This window comes from Bolinopsis microptera, chromosome 9 (genome assembly GCF_026151205.1).
Source record: "Bolinopsis microptera isolate Bmic1 chromosome 9, MBARI_Bmic_1.0, whole genome shotgun sequence".
Taxonomy (NCBI): Eukaryota; Metazoa; Ctenophora; class Tentaculata; order Lobata; family Bolinopsidae; genus Bolinopsis; species Bolinopsis microptera.
In genome coordinates, this window is record NC_087080.1 from 15,793,773 (window position 1) to 15,812,511 (window position 18,739).

Consider the following 18,739-nt stretch of genomic DNA (forward strand, 5'->3'; position numbering starts at 1 on the left):
TCATTTTCAAATCTTAATTGACACCGTTGAATTGTCAAGTTTTCTTCGTGGTCGGTATAGATTATAAGATCGTCCACAACGTGCAAATGGTTATCAGAACGTATAAAACAAGGCTTCTGTTTGCAGTTCTCTATTGCACAAACACAGCCCCTCTCGTCGTACCCTCCTGAGTCCTGGTTTACCAGAGACTTTTTAATTCAAATGGTTATCAGAAAGTAATCATTCATTATAAAATCTTCGTTAATCGAAGCGGGGGAAGTTTAAAGAAAACTTTTTGTTTTATATTTATATTTTGTTTTATATTTATATAGCCCAAATAAAGTAACAACGCCACATGTCTCCGATATAAACATCAGTGAACAATAAACGATGACGTTCATTGCGCTTTTAGCCTCCCCATGCTGGTAATATTTGTTGAGTTTCTATATAAGTGTAACGAAACACGTAGGACCGCGTATTTTTAGCTGATTTCTGTCTAATTTTGCCAAATAATATGGAGAATTAAATTTGGATTCTTTGTAGAGCACCGCACCAAGCTTATAAGATACCACATATAACAGGGTTGTCATAATATATCGTTATACTTTACATTTTACAACGTTTGAATGTATATACAAATTTGTATGTTTAGTAACGTAATTTAAATTATAATAGTACTAGATGAGTCCAAAAGAATATATCATCTTCAGAAAATCAAGCCAGAACATTGCAAACATAAAATCAGAACATGACTGGGTTGCCCGAGTTTTCAAAAAATCATGGCTTTAAATTGTCATATCCGAATATCAGTATTACCTTAACTTTAAGTATGTCGTAATATTTATTTGAGATCACCTGTTTAACATATAAATTTAATAGCTCCGCTGTCATTGTCATAAAATGATATAATATTCAATTTAATTAAACGAAATTGAATATTTGAGTGTAAGATATTAAAATGACATGTATTAACCTCTAAAATGCCTAAAACGTTTTCATTAAAAAGTTATTTGTATGGTTATTTTTGAGCTATTGGTGTCTTTTTCCTATTTCATGGTTATTATATTTGGGGTTATATATGACTTTCAAGCTAAATCATTAGATCTGAACTTAATACACTGATTGCCTATCACTATCAGTATATAAGCCATCAGTTCTGTTATGTTGAGAAAATTCTAGTGAACGGCATTTCGCCAAATGTTACGAATCTAAGAACTAAGAGTGCGGTTACATGTCTAATCTGAAATGACTGATTTTCAATGCATCACGTGGAGTTATGATGAGCTGTAAACATGAACAATGAATAACATATTTATTTATGTGGGGTGGGGCTGTAGAGGATTAACCAGCTTTAAGAGTTTTAGGGTAGATATCGGATATTTATATTTTAATCATGCAAAAGATTTTTGAAATAATTTCTTGACACGTCAAATTTAACCGTCACCATGACAATCGTCAAATGAATGTGAAAAATTTGGTTGAATCATTTGATGCGTCACATCAAAAAGACATTAAAATGTCGAGAAATTTTTAACGTGCTGACGTTTTTACCTATTTCCGTTGCAGACGGCATTTTTTGGTGTTGAAAATTCAAAATGTCCGTTATACGAACGTTTTGGCACCAGCACAACAATCACCGTGTTGCATCTCAAAGATTATGAAATTAAAGGATCTCAACACATGTCATGACTCATGGGTCGAAGCTAGGAATGACGAAAATAACGGTCTGCATGGCAAAAATAATTTAGCTTATTTCCCAACTATTTTAGGCAGGGTGTGCTTGTCTCTTTGGTGCACGCTAAGCCCTGCACTGTGCTTCTCAATTTGTTATACAAGTCAAGTGTAAGCTCCTCTTTTTATTGGCCATTACTCTGACGTGGAAGTTTCTTATTGGTCGTAAAGAGATTTTTTTTCTGCTCTGGTGGCCTTGACGATACTTTTTTTGAAAAATTAGTGATAATTTCTTTCATTTACTTGTCCATGTCAGAAATTTGTTTGTTTTGGTAAAATTATTGAACATTTTATGTAAGGGGCGCATCCTTGTTAACTTTGAATCTTCTAATTCCAACCCTACGGCCTACACTGATCGATAAAAATAAACAACAAAAACCTGCAGACATCCGCATCACCTAATAGCCAAGTATTAAGGGGACATATTTACATGGTAGTTCATAGTTGTACCTCTCCAAATGATAATTAACGCTTCATATCCCTCGCATGGTATATTAAATGGTGGTTGAGATGACCGTGTCACGCGCCGGATCGTCTAGGTTCTGTAACGCGACACATACCTCACACAGGTATGAAGCAGCGCCCTTTATAAACATTACCCTCAATCCGTTCTTAGATCCAGGGTTCGTTGTTTTTACTGTCGTACTATTATTCTTAATCAGATTTACTAGTTCAGAATTGAGAGAGAACATGCAAGTAGGGTTCATATCTGTATTTTTCAAACCGTGGATGTTAATACGTAGGTACAAGTTAAACTGTGCCAGCACGTGATATGATGGATTGCGGCTCACGCTGACGTTAGTGAGGGTGGAAGCTTAGAGAGGCATGAATTCCCAATATGGGCAGATTGCCCATTCACCTTCCTCTCCTGCCTGCGTTGTAATTACCCAGCCGGCTAGTGGATACAGTGCTCTTTTATAAAGCTAAGCGCCGCCAATTTTCAATCTAAATCGCACTTGTTGATATCAGTTTGGTTGCAGCATTGGTGTTGCACCTCGACCTCAACTTTATCTTCTGATATTTTGTGCTATCTTTCTTACTTCGTATAAAGGCAAGTAATATTGAGATGGTTACTTAGTTCTCGCAAGACTAACCATTTACCATCTTTAAAAGGCTGCTATATATATTGTGAACTGTTGCGACCTGGAAATATTTGGGCGCTTTACGCCCTGAGACGTTAGAACAGCGTTTAACTTTATAGCCTTCTATATTGATATTGCGAAGTAAGCCAAGCTTTTGCATGTTCTTAGAGAAAGCCTTCTTTATTAGTGCTAATTATTGGCTCGAACTTGAATTAAAGCAATACGAACTTGCCATAAATTATCCGAAACTTGCACTGCAATCAGTTTTACATTTATTTTGTTTATCTCGAGATTTATAATATTTTATGCTTAAAAGTGGTTAAATTTATTGGATTAAATTTAAATTTAAAATTGCAAACTAGTATTTACCTACCAACTCTGATAAAATACACTTGTCCTGATGGAATCACTTAGTTAAACCACACACATCTTCAACCTTCCAATGATTATATCCCTTAATTCCCAAGCAAGCCAGACATGGGAAGAACACTTTAAGGCACTTTAAAGTGCGTGACTTTTATAGTATGATATAACTGCGCAAAAGCTGGTTGGTTAACTTAATAACCTGATAAATTGAGTGACCTCATCTTATAATTTATGGCAAACCACTTGATCACGGTGATCACCAGCATGCTGATTGCCTCTTTAAACATGTATTTTATTATCATAAATTGTTTGCTGCACTGAATTACTTGGCTTATGCCTCGTGAAACACAATTATAACCAATCAATCTCGATAGCTAGTCATGCAGATGAAACAGCAAAACCGAGTGTCCTCTGGGCTGGAGCTACCTTACGGTACCCGATACCCTCACCTCACTTACGGCTTCCAATCCGAAGTCCTACTGAGACCTCCCCAATACCAGCCCACAAAATCAGACTTGTTTTTCCCACCACTGTCTCAAGTCCTGTATAAACCTACCCCTACTTACCATTCTCCGAGAGTCTTTCTACCTGTTCTTCATCAGGGAACTTCTCCCACACTTCAGTTCCCTGTTTATCATGAACCTCAGGTAAATACGAGATACAAGGTGTCAGATTATGCAATCGACAGACATAATCCTTGATTTGATTGATATTGATATGATAATGATTTATGAGCTGACTTTCTCCATGACCAATTGAAGCATTTTAAATATTCACAATTAAAGCTTCCCTACAACAACAGTACCGTAACTCAAAATCTTCCTCAGGGCCCCCTGGATTACAGACACATCCGAGCAGCGCCCATCCTACGCAGAACACCAAAACCACTCCTTGACGGAACACTCACTCTCCAGGATGTAGTTGAGATTCTCCGACTTTGTATCTACAACGAAACAAAACAGGATGTCACCTGTCCCGTTTGCTGCAAAAAGTACAAAAGCAAAGTCTGTCTAACAAAGCATCTTTGGGAGCACACCATCTACTGGTCTCAGTTTCAGGTGAGAATCATTGCTTTTTTCTTCGTTATTTGCTTCTTTGTCGAGCAACCAACTTAAAATCCAGCTTTTAAACGATATTCTTTACATCCAGTTCTGCAACGGTTATTATTACATTATAAATGTTGCATTATTATTTGTCAGAACATAAACAGGCCACTATAATACTATTCCATATTCATTTAACTGCAAAGCCGTTTAAAGTTTATCAGAATATGGTTAGATAGAATGCATCGAGCTTGACTAAATTCAAGTTGATTTAAACGACAATTTCACAGCTGACGTCAAAGAGTAGTTAACTCATTATATACCCTTCAAATTAAATGTGGTTATTAAATTTTGGGTGGTTGAAACTTCTCATTCTAACCTGCCTCATTTTCAGGGAATGAAGAATCACGAGCGAGTTCTGTGCATACAGACTGCATTGATCCTATCCAAGAATCCCTACTCCTCAATACTCGTAACTGCACCTTGTAAAAAGAAGACTAAACACAACAGAGCAGTAAGTTTCTACCTGAATACGCACTATTTATCAAAAATTGTTTTCCGGTTCCTCTTTAATTTATTGCTCCCTGACTATAAACGTAACAATAACTTGGCACAATATCAAACCCTGCGCCTGATTCAGCAACTCTTTATAAGTTGTTCCAGTTAACATTGTTGAAGGATCTCCCTTTGAAGTGCAAGCTGTCAGAAATGTAATAGATCCTTTAAACCTGTTTGATGATAAATGCTTATTCGTGGTTTAAGCAGTACCTTGAAAAGTAGTTAAGCAGAACGACGTCAGTCGTTCAATCTAATCTAAAGATAAAGTTCTGATGTTTCGCCTGAAACTGAAGACAGCATTATGATTATAAATCAGATCAACCCAGATACATACCCACATGACATAATATGTGCCTTAAACTTTTAGTAAACCGATCTGACTTACAAACTACTTAGATACAAGCCAAGGCATTGTATTTGTCCATAGTCAAGATCTTAGCTTCGCATGACACGATACGAAGGTAAAAATATGACCAATTTTGTATCTCAATCCGTTTTTTATTGAATGGATGCAAATCAACTGGCTATACGTTTCAAGTTTAGATAAAGATCTAACAGAATATTTTTCTCGTTAACAGTTTAATCCCAGAGTGATAGCTCCGTACCACCAGATAACGATTATATTCGTGATAGTGAAAATAATATTTCCGATCCACCAATTCGAGGCACGGACTTCCGATTGGTAAGATGATCAGTGTTATGAACCGAACACCTGCGTTTAACCTTAGGTGGAACCACATCCACTCAAAATGACTGGTCAAAAGTGGAACAATTTTCAATCACATAGATGGTCTAATACAAGGATTTTCCAAGGAGTATGGATAGTGTGAACTATAACGTTCGCTCAGTGTAGTGATATTAATCAGGCCAAAACAAAATTAAATACTCCAATCAGTTTTTGAGAAAAAATATTTATTTTGACCATTCATTTTCGTCGGATGTGGTCACTTATCTGTAACACTAGCTGTAGTTATCTGTAACACACTAACACTATCTGCTGGTAATGTAACAGCCTCTGCGAAGGGTCTATTTTGTGGTTATCTTCACTTAGCTGTTATGTTAATGATGTCAATGCGGATATTGCAACAAAACTTATCCGTTGCTGACTGGTAATTTCCAGAAAACTCATGGTTAGTTTTCATCATTTGGTCAGTTATCAATACGGGTATCATCGTATGTTCGGAACCCAACAACTATCTTCTCATGTACCACATGGCACATACCAATCCGAATATGTGTAAACAAATAAATTATAAAAGCTACAGTCACAGCCGTATATTCCAATACTGGAGGAAATAATAGATATCATAGGGTGTTCAATTTCTTACCGATTTTTAATTTTCAGACTATAGAGCGATGTGTGAACAAGTCTCCTGCAAAGGATGTCAAGAATTCTGAAGTTATGAAACTGTCCAGAAGCTTCACAGAACAGGAAAATCAAGTGACTTCTCCTCATTCTGATTCAGTTGAGGTAAATATTAACTATTTAATATGTTTATATTTGTACTATTTTCAAATAAAATTTTGGCATTCGAATTGAATTACTACTCCCCAATTTTAAAATGTAGTTTCGAAGTCAATGATTATAAAGCTCTAACAAAATTATCATTCTCAGGATTTCCTTCACTTCACTTCCACGATTAACGAAAACGCCCGAACTACTGCACACGTGCACTCCTCTCCAAAAATCAAAAGGAAGAGAGTTGTGCCTCCTCATCTACTTGATCACAACAAAGATTTAACCAGACTAAGATGCAGAAACCCTCAACAAGGATGGCTCGATATCAACAACACCCCGAGATTATCTCCCCGGAGTTTCACCGCTACCGGAAACAGAGTCCGACTCCAAACCACATTCAGATGTCAAACTCCAGACTCCAAGTCCATTGCAAGGACAGCAGAGCAGTACGACAGGAGTAGGCCAATGGAAGTGGAGCAGTACAGCAGCTGCAGTGTTGGCGGGGAGTACTGCCCTAACGTGGTCACCACAACCTCACCCACTGCTACTTCTCAGCCCCAGACTACAAGTGTCTCCAGCAACAACAGAGTTTCTCCCCAAAATCACAGTGGAGATTCTGGAGCTGACGATTCTGGCTATGGCACTTCCGAGCGACAAGATGTAAGTTAAATCGATTATATTTTAAAATTAAGAAGGGAAAACCTGTGATTTCAAGTTTAAGTTTTTCCTAGTGAATTGTTGATATCCTATGTTTGTTAAACCAGTTCGACTAATAAGCCTTCCTTTCAGAACTCATACCAACACGAAACTTCGTGGGAAAAAGACGATCTAAAGAAAGAGTACAGAAAAGAGGATTTGCCCCAGAATGATTCCAATGATAACAATAAGAGATTAGCAGAGTTTATAGAGGAGCAAGAAAGCCATCAAGGTACGTACATTTAGATAACAGATCATGAATAGCTTTCCAACGTTCAATTCTTTATTAACGCAAACTGAAAGACGGATCACAAATCTTTTTCCGGTTAAATTAAATTAGTTTCAAAATGCATGACCCTAAGCACCGGAATCCATATACTAATAGCAAACTCTCCAGGACAAGAAAGAAAAATCCGCAAATTTGACTCGGAGAGTAACGAAAGTAGTTCTTCCTGTCAACCGATATCCCAGTCCTCATCCAGCGACGAGGGACAGCAGTCCTCCCAATCATGCGTCTCCAGAGAGTCTGACTTTTATCTCCAGTGCAACTACAAGAAGAGCAAAGAAAACTCCGAACAGTCATCTTCTTCTTCATAAACAATGTATTTGGTCACACGTGACCGAGAAATTCAAGCTTTAACGACACGATACAGAATTGACCTGAGACGAACGATGTCTTTTTTCTGATAGGGAACAATCTATGTAGCTTTTCATTTTTTGAAATTTAGGTCAACTTATATGTTGACACAGAATTTGTTAAATGTGTAAATATGTGTAACAAGGGTTGACTGTGCTGTCTTTACGCCATTTCAACCATTTTGATAAAACTTTCCATAGCTGATAATTGTGTAGAATAATTAAACAGAGATATCCGTCAGGACCTTATTTTATCATGACATGATAAGTACCCACTATTATACACGTGCTGGTTGGTAACAATGGTTAACAATCGAGCATTGTACCTCCACCTTTTGTCCGTCTAATGTTTTTGATCTTTATCCTTAGTATTCTCGAAATCTTTCGGAGACTGCGAATATGAATATGTAAAAGCTATTGTGTGAAGTACACTTTTAGTAGTAAGTAAGTAGTACACCTGCAGGAGATTCCCAATACATACTTATTTCTTTTAAATCAACGGATTTGTTTAAGGGCAGATATTGAATTTGTCTTTTGTTATAACATTTGAAAATGTTCTTTCATACCAGTATCCAAATCGTCAAAACTCTCTCCACAATTAAATACCGTCAAACAATGACAAACCCCTAAAACATGCAGGATAAGTCACTGATCGGGATAAAAGACCACGTGATCACGTGATCACCGAGCAGGGTAAGTCGCTCTCCTGTCGTGCTGCCAAGATGAATGTCAGCTCTGTACAAACGTGTCACTCCTTATTTGGGCATCACGTGTAGCTCTGTAGCTCTGTAGCTCGGTAGCTCTGTAGCTCTGTAGCTCGGTAGCTCTGTAGCTCTGTAGCTCTGTAGCTCTGTAGCTCTGTAGCTCTGTAGCTCTGTAGCTCTGTAGCTCTGTAGCTCTGTAGCTGTCTTTACGCCATTTCAACCATTTTGATAAAACTTTCCATAGCTGATAATTGTGTAGAATAATTAAACAGAGATATCCGTCAGGACCTTATTTTACCATGACATGATAAGTACCCACTATTATACACGTGCTGGTTGGTAACAATGGTTAACAATCGAGCATTGTACCTCCACCTTTTGTCCGTCTAATGTTTTTGAACTTTATCCTTAGTATTCTCGAAATCTTTCGGAGACTGCGAATATGAATATGTAAAAGCTATTGTGTGAAGTACACTTTTAGTAGTAAGTAAGTAGTACACCTGCAGGAGATTCCCAATACATACTTATTTCTTTTAAATCAACGGATTTGTTTAAGGGCAGATATTGAATTTGTCTTTTGTTATAACATTTGAAAATGTTCTTTCATACCAGTATCCAAATCGTCAAAACTCTCTCCACAATTAAATACCGTCAAACAATGACAAACCCCTAAAACATGCAGGATAAGTTACTGATCGGGATAAAAGACCACGTGACCACGTGACCAACGAGCAGGGTAAGTCGCTCTCATGTCGTGCTGCCCAAGATGAATGTCAGCTCTGTACAAACGTGTCACTCCTTATTTGGGCATCACGTGTAGCTCTGTAGCTCTGTAGCTCTGTAGCTCTGTAGCTCTGTAGCTCTGTAGCTCTGTAGCTCTGTAGCTCTGTAGCTCTGTAGCTCTGTAGCTCTGTAGCTCTGTAGCTCTGTAGCTCTGTAGCTCTGTAGCTCTGTAGCTCTGTAGCTCTGTAGCTCTGTAGCTCTGTAGCTCTGTAGCTCTGTAGCTCTGTAGCTCTGTAGCTCTGTAGCTCTGTAGCTCTGTAGCTCTGTAGCTCTGTAGCTCTGTAGCTCTGTAGCTCTGTAGCTCTGTAGCTCTGTAGCTCATAGCTTTATATATTAGGATGCAGTGAAACTATTGGACTACGATGAATGCGGTCTTGCCAGTTGCCACCCTATGGCAACATTAAAACATATCGACTCTGTTACATCGTTTCCTCAATAAACGTAATAGATTTGTAGTGTTGTAATAAGTTTTTAGAATCAGATTTCCTTTGACAAAACAGTAAAACTTATCCACCCTCCGTATCGGCTTAGTCGGGCTCACTCGCCATAAACGACGCACAGATGCGGGATAATACCCGTAATACCCAGGCCATGTGGACACGAGTAATGTTATGCCATGCCATCACAGGTATCACATGCCTTCAATGTGATAGTGGCCTCATTGTTAGATAACTTTCTCGAATATCATCGATCATTGTTTTGGAGTTTGTTCTTGAATCTTCGAGAAATACTCAAACCACACTCACTCAGATTGATACACCGAACAGAAAATGGGTTGTTGCACTTTATATAGCATAATCCAAATCATTACAGCCAAAAATACTTACAGTCGATTATGCAAGTAAAGCGGCGTGGCCTAATGTTTGCTCTTGGCCGCATTCTGGCTACCTCCCTTTTACTTTTAGCTCTCTGTCAGTGTTAGCAACATTTAACTTATGTCTGTTAGCAACATTTAACTTATATCTGTTAGCAACATTTAAGTTATTACTTACGGTATATCTGTTAGCAACATTTAAGTTTTATCTGTTAGCAACATTTAAGTTATATCTGTTAGCAACATTTAAGTTTTAGCTGTTAGCAATATTTAAGTTATCACTTATTTCTGTTAGCAACATTTAAGTTATATATAACTTAAATGTTGCTAAAATGTTGCTAAGAGATATATCTCTTAGCAACATTTTAGCAACATTTTAGCTTTCTGTACACCACATTCAATATCTCTTTGCATCTGTCTATTTATATTTGTCACATTTTCCTTTCAATCATATCTAATCTAGCAGCCAGAATTTAATAATTGTTTGTCAAGTCTCGGCGATTTGTCAAAATTCATTTAATTGCCCATTATTTCTACATTGTGTACTCGTTCAATCTAAATTTGACAATGCCTTTGATCCAAATAATTATCCGTGGATACATATCCCCTCTCTAGAAACTCTATGGTTAAATTGGGTGGGGATGTAGTGTTCGACTAGCACGTGGTCATATAACATGTCCGGGGACACTCAGGATCGTTCATTCCTGTTTGAGCCAGATAATGGATAACACATCCGACATTCCTGCAAATAATTACGTTTAGCTTTGGTTCCACATTAAAGTGGAAGTAGGGTGCTGGTCGGTTGGCATTCGTCAGATTATTTTTTAATACTTGTAGTTAGCTATTCTACAGAATTTTCAGTTTTTATCCCGACATTGCCACTCCTACTTTTCTGACGCAAATCTTTAGATTCGTCTGTAAAATCAAGTTAAAGAACAAGCTATAATAAGCTGTAATGGCTCAGAATTTCGAGATAAGCCATTAAGCTTATCTTCGATAAAATTTGCCGAATATTTACTACTTTGACGCGACATTATAACATTCAAAGTAATCCGACGTCATATTTTGTCAATCATGATTGATAATATCCTTGTAATCATTTTAGCTCACCCAACCCAACAGAATTGCATAAGTCCACTGATTAAATGTCACTATCCTCCAATGACTCGCTATTTTAAGCGAGTTGTTTTGTCATCGTCACACCTTCCCAGACACTGACACTGCCAGAGGGAACTTATTAAGGGAATAGGGTGGGGCTTAATGTAAATGCAATGACTGTGGGTGGAACCAGCTGTCAAGTAGAAGGTGGTACAGGAAGTTAGGGAGTCAGCGACTGTGGTTGTAGAAGGTACAGTTCACCAGTTTAGTGTAACATTGGAATCGTTCACATATTATTACGTAGCCAGGTTTAGGAAATCCCCCCCCCCCCCCCCCCCCCCCCCCCCCCTCCATCACCTCCCCCCCCCCCACCCCCCCCCCCCCCCATCACCAGCCCCCCATCACCACCCCCCACCCCCCCCCCATCACAAGCCCCCCCCCCCCCCCCCCCATCACCAACCCCCCCCCCCCCCCCTCATGGCTCACCTAACATTTTCATTGACAATCTTTTTTATTAACAGATCGGGGTCTTATATTCCAAATACCCATGTCACATCTCGAATCTTGGCAAAACATTTTTTGTTGGAAATTTAAATTTGTTGCTTACTTAAGCCCCTTGCCAGGCCCCTTTGTAATCAACTATAAGCTTTCCCACATCCCCTAACATGTGAATGATCTCTTGCAGTAAACACATTTCTTGATGAATGTTCATTATATCCGAATAATTTGTAGTTTATAGTCTTCTAAAAATAGGACGAAAACTTGTATTGGATTAGCTTGCTTGTATTGGATTAGCTTACTACTAAGCTAACTACTTACGAGGAAACGATTTTAATCACTTGAACAATTCCTTAGAAGCTATGGATATCATATTTTTTTACCAATCATTGTCCAATTTTTTCTTTTTATAGCTGTACTGGTTTTAATACTCTAAACCTAGTTTTAATCCTCTGGAGTCTGGACCAAAGTTACTGTTCATCTGAGCAATAGAAATGCACTGTTATCTTACTTTGGTCACTGGTCACTGGTCAGTACTGTTATAATGTGGTAGTGATTGTAACCCGGGCTGAGAGAAGATACCAGTAGTTACTAGTTATTCTTGAGATCACATAATAGAGAAGATACCAGTAGTTACTAGTTATTCTTGAGATCGCATAATAGAGAAGATACCAGTAGTTACTAGTTATTCTTGAGATCGCATAATAGAGAAGATACCAGTAGTTACTAGTTATTCTTGAGATCACATAATAGAGAAGATACCAGTAGTTACTAGTTATTCTTGAGATCGCATAATAGAGAAGATACCAGTAGTTACTAGTTATTCTTGAGATCGCATAATAGAGAAGATACCAGTAGTTACTAGTTATTCTTGAGATCACATAATAGAGAAGATACCAGTAGTTACTAGTTATTCTTGAGATCGCATAATAGAGAAGATACCAGTAGTTACTAGTTATTCTTGAGATCGCATAATAGAGAAGATACCAGTAGTTACTAGTTATTCTTGAGATCGCATAATAGAGAAGATACCAGTAGTTACTAGTTATTCTTGAGATCGCATAATAGAGAAGATACCAGTAGTTACTAGTTATTCTTGAGATCGCATAATAGAGAAGATACCAGTAGTTACTAGTTATTCTTGAGATCGCATAATAGAGAAGATACCAGTAGTTACTAGTTATTCTTGAGATCGCATAATAGAGAAGATACCAGTAGTTACTAGTTATTCTTGAGATCGCATAATAGAGAAGATACCAGTAGTTACTAGTTATTCTTGAGATCACATAATAGAGAAGATACCAGTAGTTACTAGTTATTCTTGAGATCGCATAATAGAGAAGATACCAGTAGTTACTAGTTATTCTTGAGATCGCATAATAGAGAAGATACCAGTAGTTACTAGTTATTCTTGAGATCGCATAATAGAGAAGATACCAGTAGTTACTAGTTATTCTTGAGATCGCATAATAGAGAAGATACCAGTAGTTACTAGTTATTCTTGAGATCGCATAATAGAGAAGATACCAGTAGTTACTAGTTATTCTTGAGATCGCATAATAGAGAAGATACCAGTAGTTACTAGTTACTCTTGAGATCGCATAATAGAGAAGATACCAGTAGTTACTAGTTATTCTTGAGATCGCATAATAGAGAAGATACCAGTAGTTACTAGTTATTCTTGAGATCGCATAATAGAGAAGATACCAGTAGTTACTAGTTATTCTTGAGATCGCATAATAGAGAAGATACCAGTAGTTACTAGTTACTCTTGAGATCGCATAATAGAGAAGATACCAGTAGTTACTAGTTATTCTTGAGATCACATAATAGAGAAGATACCAGTAGTTACTAGTTACTCTTGAGATCGCATAATAATAATACGATGGATATTACTGATTGCTTGTATTTGATTGATGTGAAGTACCTAGGCTCTGGAAAACAGCCTGCCGGGTACCAGCAATAAACATTTATCTCTGTTTGTACTGACTAATTAGTCATTTAAAGACACAATTTACCAGGGCTCGTTAAGAGTGTTTAGGATCTCCTCTACTGGGGTATATTATCTGCTTTAGGGAGATATGCAGGCTTGCAACAGTGCTCAGTATCGGTTCATGGATGAAATCGATACTTTTCTACCCAGGATTGCAGCATTGCGCTCATGCAAGAACGCTGTCTTGCTTTATTTCATTGATATCCAGGATAGTATTGCCGTATTGGTAACATTGATAATAATTCTGCCTTCTCTGTCTCCATTCTGTATTTGTACAAGATGGAACAGCATTATTTGTTAAGTGCTTTACTTTTAGTTTGTATCTTTAGATATGAGGTAAAAGCTAGTTAAGATCAACCTCGTAACATCAGCCACAATATCACAGAATCTTTAATTGATCTCCTTACACAATGCACATGACAATGTCACAAAAGATATATTTTGGGTGATAGCCAAATAACAGTATCTTTGATATCACACTCAAGAGACTAAAATAATTATTACCTATTTAATTCGCGTTTTTGACATCACTTGGGGGTCCAAATTTTGGGCTCTAAAAATCCTATTTCTTGGCCTATTTTTTATTTTTTCATGCTGATTTGGAGGCCATTAATTAAAGCATTTGACCCAGTCAAAAAATTTTCAGTTGTATATCTTTTACGGTTTTTGCGGAAAGTCGCGTTAACGTTGATGCCGTGGTGTCAGCAAAACGGTACGGATAAACATATATATAAACATATATATAAACATATATACATATATATGTACATATATACGAGACGATATATATCGTATATATACGATATATATCGTCTCGCTTTATATATAGTTAGATACAGGTACTTGGCGGCATTTAAATTTTAAAGTGGTATACATTCGGTGTATTGTACTTATGGTAAGTACTTGTGAGAATCAGGGAGGGAGAGAGCTTCCTACTCTTAGTTATACCTACAAGGCTCACGATATAATAACTGATCCATGTAATGAATCTCGTTCACTTCCCTTCAAGACTTGCCTAATCGAGCAAAGGTGACGTCAGTTCCCGACGGTAGTCAAGTTCATAATGACTAATGCTATAAATTTCTAGAAGCTTCCCAGGAAGCTTATCACTGTGTCTTGTCTATTTGCTTTTACTTTTGGAGGATGCTTTAACCTCTCTCTCTTTCTCTCTTTCTCTCTCTTCCTAACATGATGTTACCACCCACGGCGAGGATCTACCCTCTCTCTCCCTCCCCCTCGCCACCACTCTTTCCCTCCCCTCTCCCTTTTCTCTTTAACAGAAAACACACAATATCCAACAGTCCTGCCTGGCTAATGGGGCTCGCTAATGATCCTGGTCCCGGGAAACTCTCCAGTGCTATTATCACATTACCCCATACATTAACACACACACACACACACGCGCGGTTGGGTTCTGCGCTGAGACACTTGCAGCAGAAAGTATTAGTATTAACTATGTGAGTACATCTACCCACCACATAATATGTGCTTCTCAGTAAACATAACACACAAGCACGCGGCTACTCGATTATGTATTTTTCCCCTTGATCGTTAGTAACTTGATGCTCCAGGGAGAGGTAGTAGGCTTGCTTACTGATGCTCAAAGCCCATCTTGCTATGTTTCCTTCCAAGGTTCCATCGTTTAAATTTTAGATCATGGTTACAATTACGACTTTTCTGTATTGTTTTGTTGGCGTGAAGAAACATGCAAATCGAAATTCAAGGCACAGACCAATCCAGCAAGAGGACAGATAAAAGCGTCGTACAATACCTCAGCAAGCAGGTTCGGACTGCCAACATAATCTCATCTTAGTTTTAAAATTTCGATTCAAACTAAAAGATCTAGTCATTAGTCCCGCTGAAAAGTGCAGAACCACATAACAGAACATAAAGACTAATGTGAGACGAAGATAGAGGGTTACCTCACTCTCCGACCCGAAGTGTCTGTGCTTAGCATCCTGACCCTTTGACCCTTCTGGCAGTTGTGTTTAAAATATACTGGATTTGCATTATAATAGCGGTTGCGTACTCGTGTGTACACCCACTCCACGAATTAACTGCTTTCTTGCGGAGAAAGGTTCAGTTTTCTTTATTTGTGATTCTCTGGTTGTATGGCCGCTTTACGGTTTAGCACTTGTTTTCTGTTGTAGTCGTACTTCAATAAGATATTTAAACTTGCTCGGAGGTAAGTTTGTATTTAAATTATTGCACTGATATAATGTTTGAAGAAGGGCTGATTTGGCTTATGGTTATTTATTTCTTTTAACCGTTCTCGATTAGTTTCTCAGTTTCTGTTGCCTTTGTTTGTCGTTTGCTAAATCTACATTTTAATATAAACCTAAAGTGCTAACATAGTAACAATACTTGTTTCTGATATCCCAATATTCAGCTCGAAATTAAATTACAGATTATCAAGCACGGGAAGCGTTTAAGTCATTATCATTAATTAAGTCATTATAATTACGTTATAAACTGAATAGATGAGACGATTTTACTTCTAAACAAAAAACTTCAACAATTCTCACGAAATTATTTCTGAATTGTCTTGTTGCTTACCATCGGCAGTCTTTACTAATGTAACTCGTGAATCTGTCGATATGAGTAACAAGAATTTCGCAAGGTAAAATTTCACACCGTCAGCCGGCTGAGCGTATTTCCCTATTCTATTGAAGTTTCCTGATTTCATAGTGAGCGTGCATTGTTGTACTCATCTGCTTACAAATTTTGATGTATACATTCGCTTCACTTGTTACCAGCTTCCCTATTTTTCTTTGTGTAGCGGAGACACAATGATTTGTTGATAACACATCTTGGTTGAGCCGTTATTATAAATACTATGCATATAAGTATAACGCAACTTTATATGTTACAATTGTAACGCTTTGTTCGTTGCGAGTCTTCATTTTGTAATTTATTTGTACAGACTACTCAAAAGTAAACTTTTGCCATACAAAGGCAATTATATGCCACGCCACAAACCACCATAATGAAATCCTCCGAAAGTTCATTAAACCAATGACCACAGACTCTGTGACAGAGCCTCATGTACAAGAACAATTCTCAGGATGGTTATACAATATACATGTAACGAATAAAATCAAATTTTGATAGATTTATGATCTGCTTAGCCGAATCACTGTCTCTTGCATTTATTCATTTTATAAGGGCTCATAATTTTGGTATCAGGTATGATTTAAATCACTTATACGCCATACAAGCAATAAAATAAGCTTTAAAACTCGTATGTTATATTGCAGGTTTAATTGGTAGGCTTTTACAAGTGAGAGCATATCATCATTACGCCATTACAATGAAGTGGTTATAAGCTGTAATATTGTTCATGGCTATTCAGTTATGTAATATCAATGTTATGTTATGATTACTACGAAAATTAATTTAAATTCCAGGCGAGATGCCGGGAGTAAAATTTACAACTGGTTCCACTCAACAAAAAAACGACAAGAACATTCAAGAAGCCAGAACTAGAAGATGATTCAGGTCATGATAGTTATAAAAGCAGGAACTATCCCACCCAAAACAGTATTAATCACGTGACAGTCTGGTTCCCTGTGGCGGGCTGTTAGAATTGTCGAGACTTAAATTGGTGAACTTTAAGATTGTCATTTGTAAATGTTTAAATTCTTCTGAATTTCATATAAGTTGGCAAAAGTTCCGCTATGTTCGAAATGTTGTTATCATAGACATAACAGGAACCCTATCCACACTGTAGAGGATAGTCCATCGATGATTAAAATGGCGCAAATTTGTGATTTGTGAACTTTTTAATATCGATCATACTATCCCTTTCCATCACTTCACTTTATTTGCGAAAATCTATGGCAAAAAAATTAAGAAAACATCACATTAGTGAATTTGTATGTTAATTCCTAATTTGGGGGAAGGAAATTGCGGGGTTTGCGGTATTTCGGGGTTTTACTATATTAAAATATCTATTAGGCCAAACTATTATGCAAGCGTCTATTAGGCCATTTAATCGGTGCATGGCCGTCAGCAATCAGCATTTTGCGTAGGCCACGCATTAAATAGGTACCAATATGATGGTAATTGATCCAAGAATAGATTAAAAGAAGTCAAACGCATCGCTATTGCCTTTGGATATGTGTATTATTGTAATAAAACAGAGGTGGATGCTTGGTAGACGCACTGTTTCCCATTTTCGACTTGTCAAATGTCAGACCAAAAGTTTAATTGTGCATTTAAACTTCATTCGTTCATGGAAAAGAGGTTTGAACATTTGTAAACGATTGATGATTTCTCAAGCCAGCTGTAAATTTTGTCCTAAAAATGCAGTCTTTACGACTAATATGATGAATGAGCTGGAAGTTTAAGCTGGTAAACACGTCTTATGCAATATGGTTCAACTTTATAATCAGTTATTACCGCTACGTATTGACCAGACTTACGTAAATGCAACCACTGAAAAGACAGGAAAATACTCAATTTAGTTGCCACTATATATATTATGTGAATATTATGTGAATATTATATATATTATGTGAATTCAACTTCTTATATTGTTGATTGTATTGAAAAGGGGGAAAAAGTATCGGCTCAATTCTTGAATGTACAACAATCCAATCTTTCCTTTTTGGTTCACTGAGTTTGTACCGTCTTTAATAATGTTGACATTAGAAGATGGCGTCATGTTAGCCTAGGTTTGGCTTCCTGGTGACACATTTCACCTGCACAATTATATCATATAATGTGGCCGTTCCTAGCCGGACTAGTTAGACGCCAACTTTAAACTGTGATCACTGGAAATGTACAGATACTGCCCGGTGTGACACAGATATCCCATACGAGGTTATAGCACGCCATTTCCAACTGCAAATGCGCATAAAGCGTAATTATGATGAATGATACCATACCCGATCCCGAAGATGATCCGAGATAAAATTCCAATTTCCTAATTATGAACAGCGTTACGTATCTGCCGAGGCCTTAGTTCATTTAGGCAATTCACATTTTCTAATCGCTGCGACATCTTGGCTAAAGACAAAACTTCCCCTTTGTCCACCGACGCTTTATGGCCAGTGATTACTGTTGCCATGACAACATCAAGGCTAATGGGTGTAATGCTTTACTGACGTTACTTTTCTAAAAATCCTGGCGGCTTTTCCTATCAGTTCTACCTGTACCGCTCTACTACCGTACTTGCAGTTCCTTGTGCATTTGCTGTACCGCATAGTTATCGTAATATACGATTCCCATAATTGCTATCCGGCTAACCTAACACAATTGTACATTGCGCTAAGTGTTCTCCACCGCAACAGTGACT

General features: G+C 37.5%; 1 protein-coding gene across 1 annotated transcript; it reads left to right on the plus strand.

Annotated features, from left to right (window-relative positions):
• The first annotated feature begins 3,536 nt into the window (after positions 1-3,536).
• Positions 3,537-8,120, plus strand: LOC134820794 (uncharacterized). Its single transcript, XM_063831422.1, has 7 exons — positions 3,537-3,805; positions 3,986-4,216; positions 4,596-4,715; positions 6,105-6,230; positions 6,375-6,878; positions 7,008-7,146; positions 7,312-8,120. Exons 1-7 carry the CDS (start codon positions 3,539-3,541, stop codon positions 7,509-7,511), a joined length of 1,587 nt encoding a protein of 528 aa, XP_063687492.1. The 5' UTR covers positions 3,537-3,538; the 3' UTR covers positions 7,512-8,120.
• The last annotated feature ends 10,619 nt before the right edge of the window (positions 8,121-18,739 follow it).

Coding starts and splice junctions, on each gene's coding strand:
- LOC134820794 (XM_063831422.1), top strand. CDS start 3,539: ATGCAGATGAAACAGCAAAACCGAGTGTCCTCTGGGCTGGAGCTACCT. Junction 4,217..4,595: donor TCTACTGGTCTCAGTTTCAG/GTGAGAATCATT, acceptor CCTCATTTTCAG/GGAATGAAGAATCACGAGCG. Junction 6,879..7,007: donor GCACTTCCGAGCGACAAGAT/GTAAGTTAAATC, acceptor CCTTCCTTTCAG/AACTCATACCAACACGAAAC.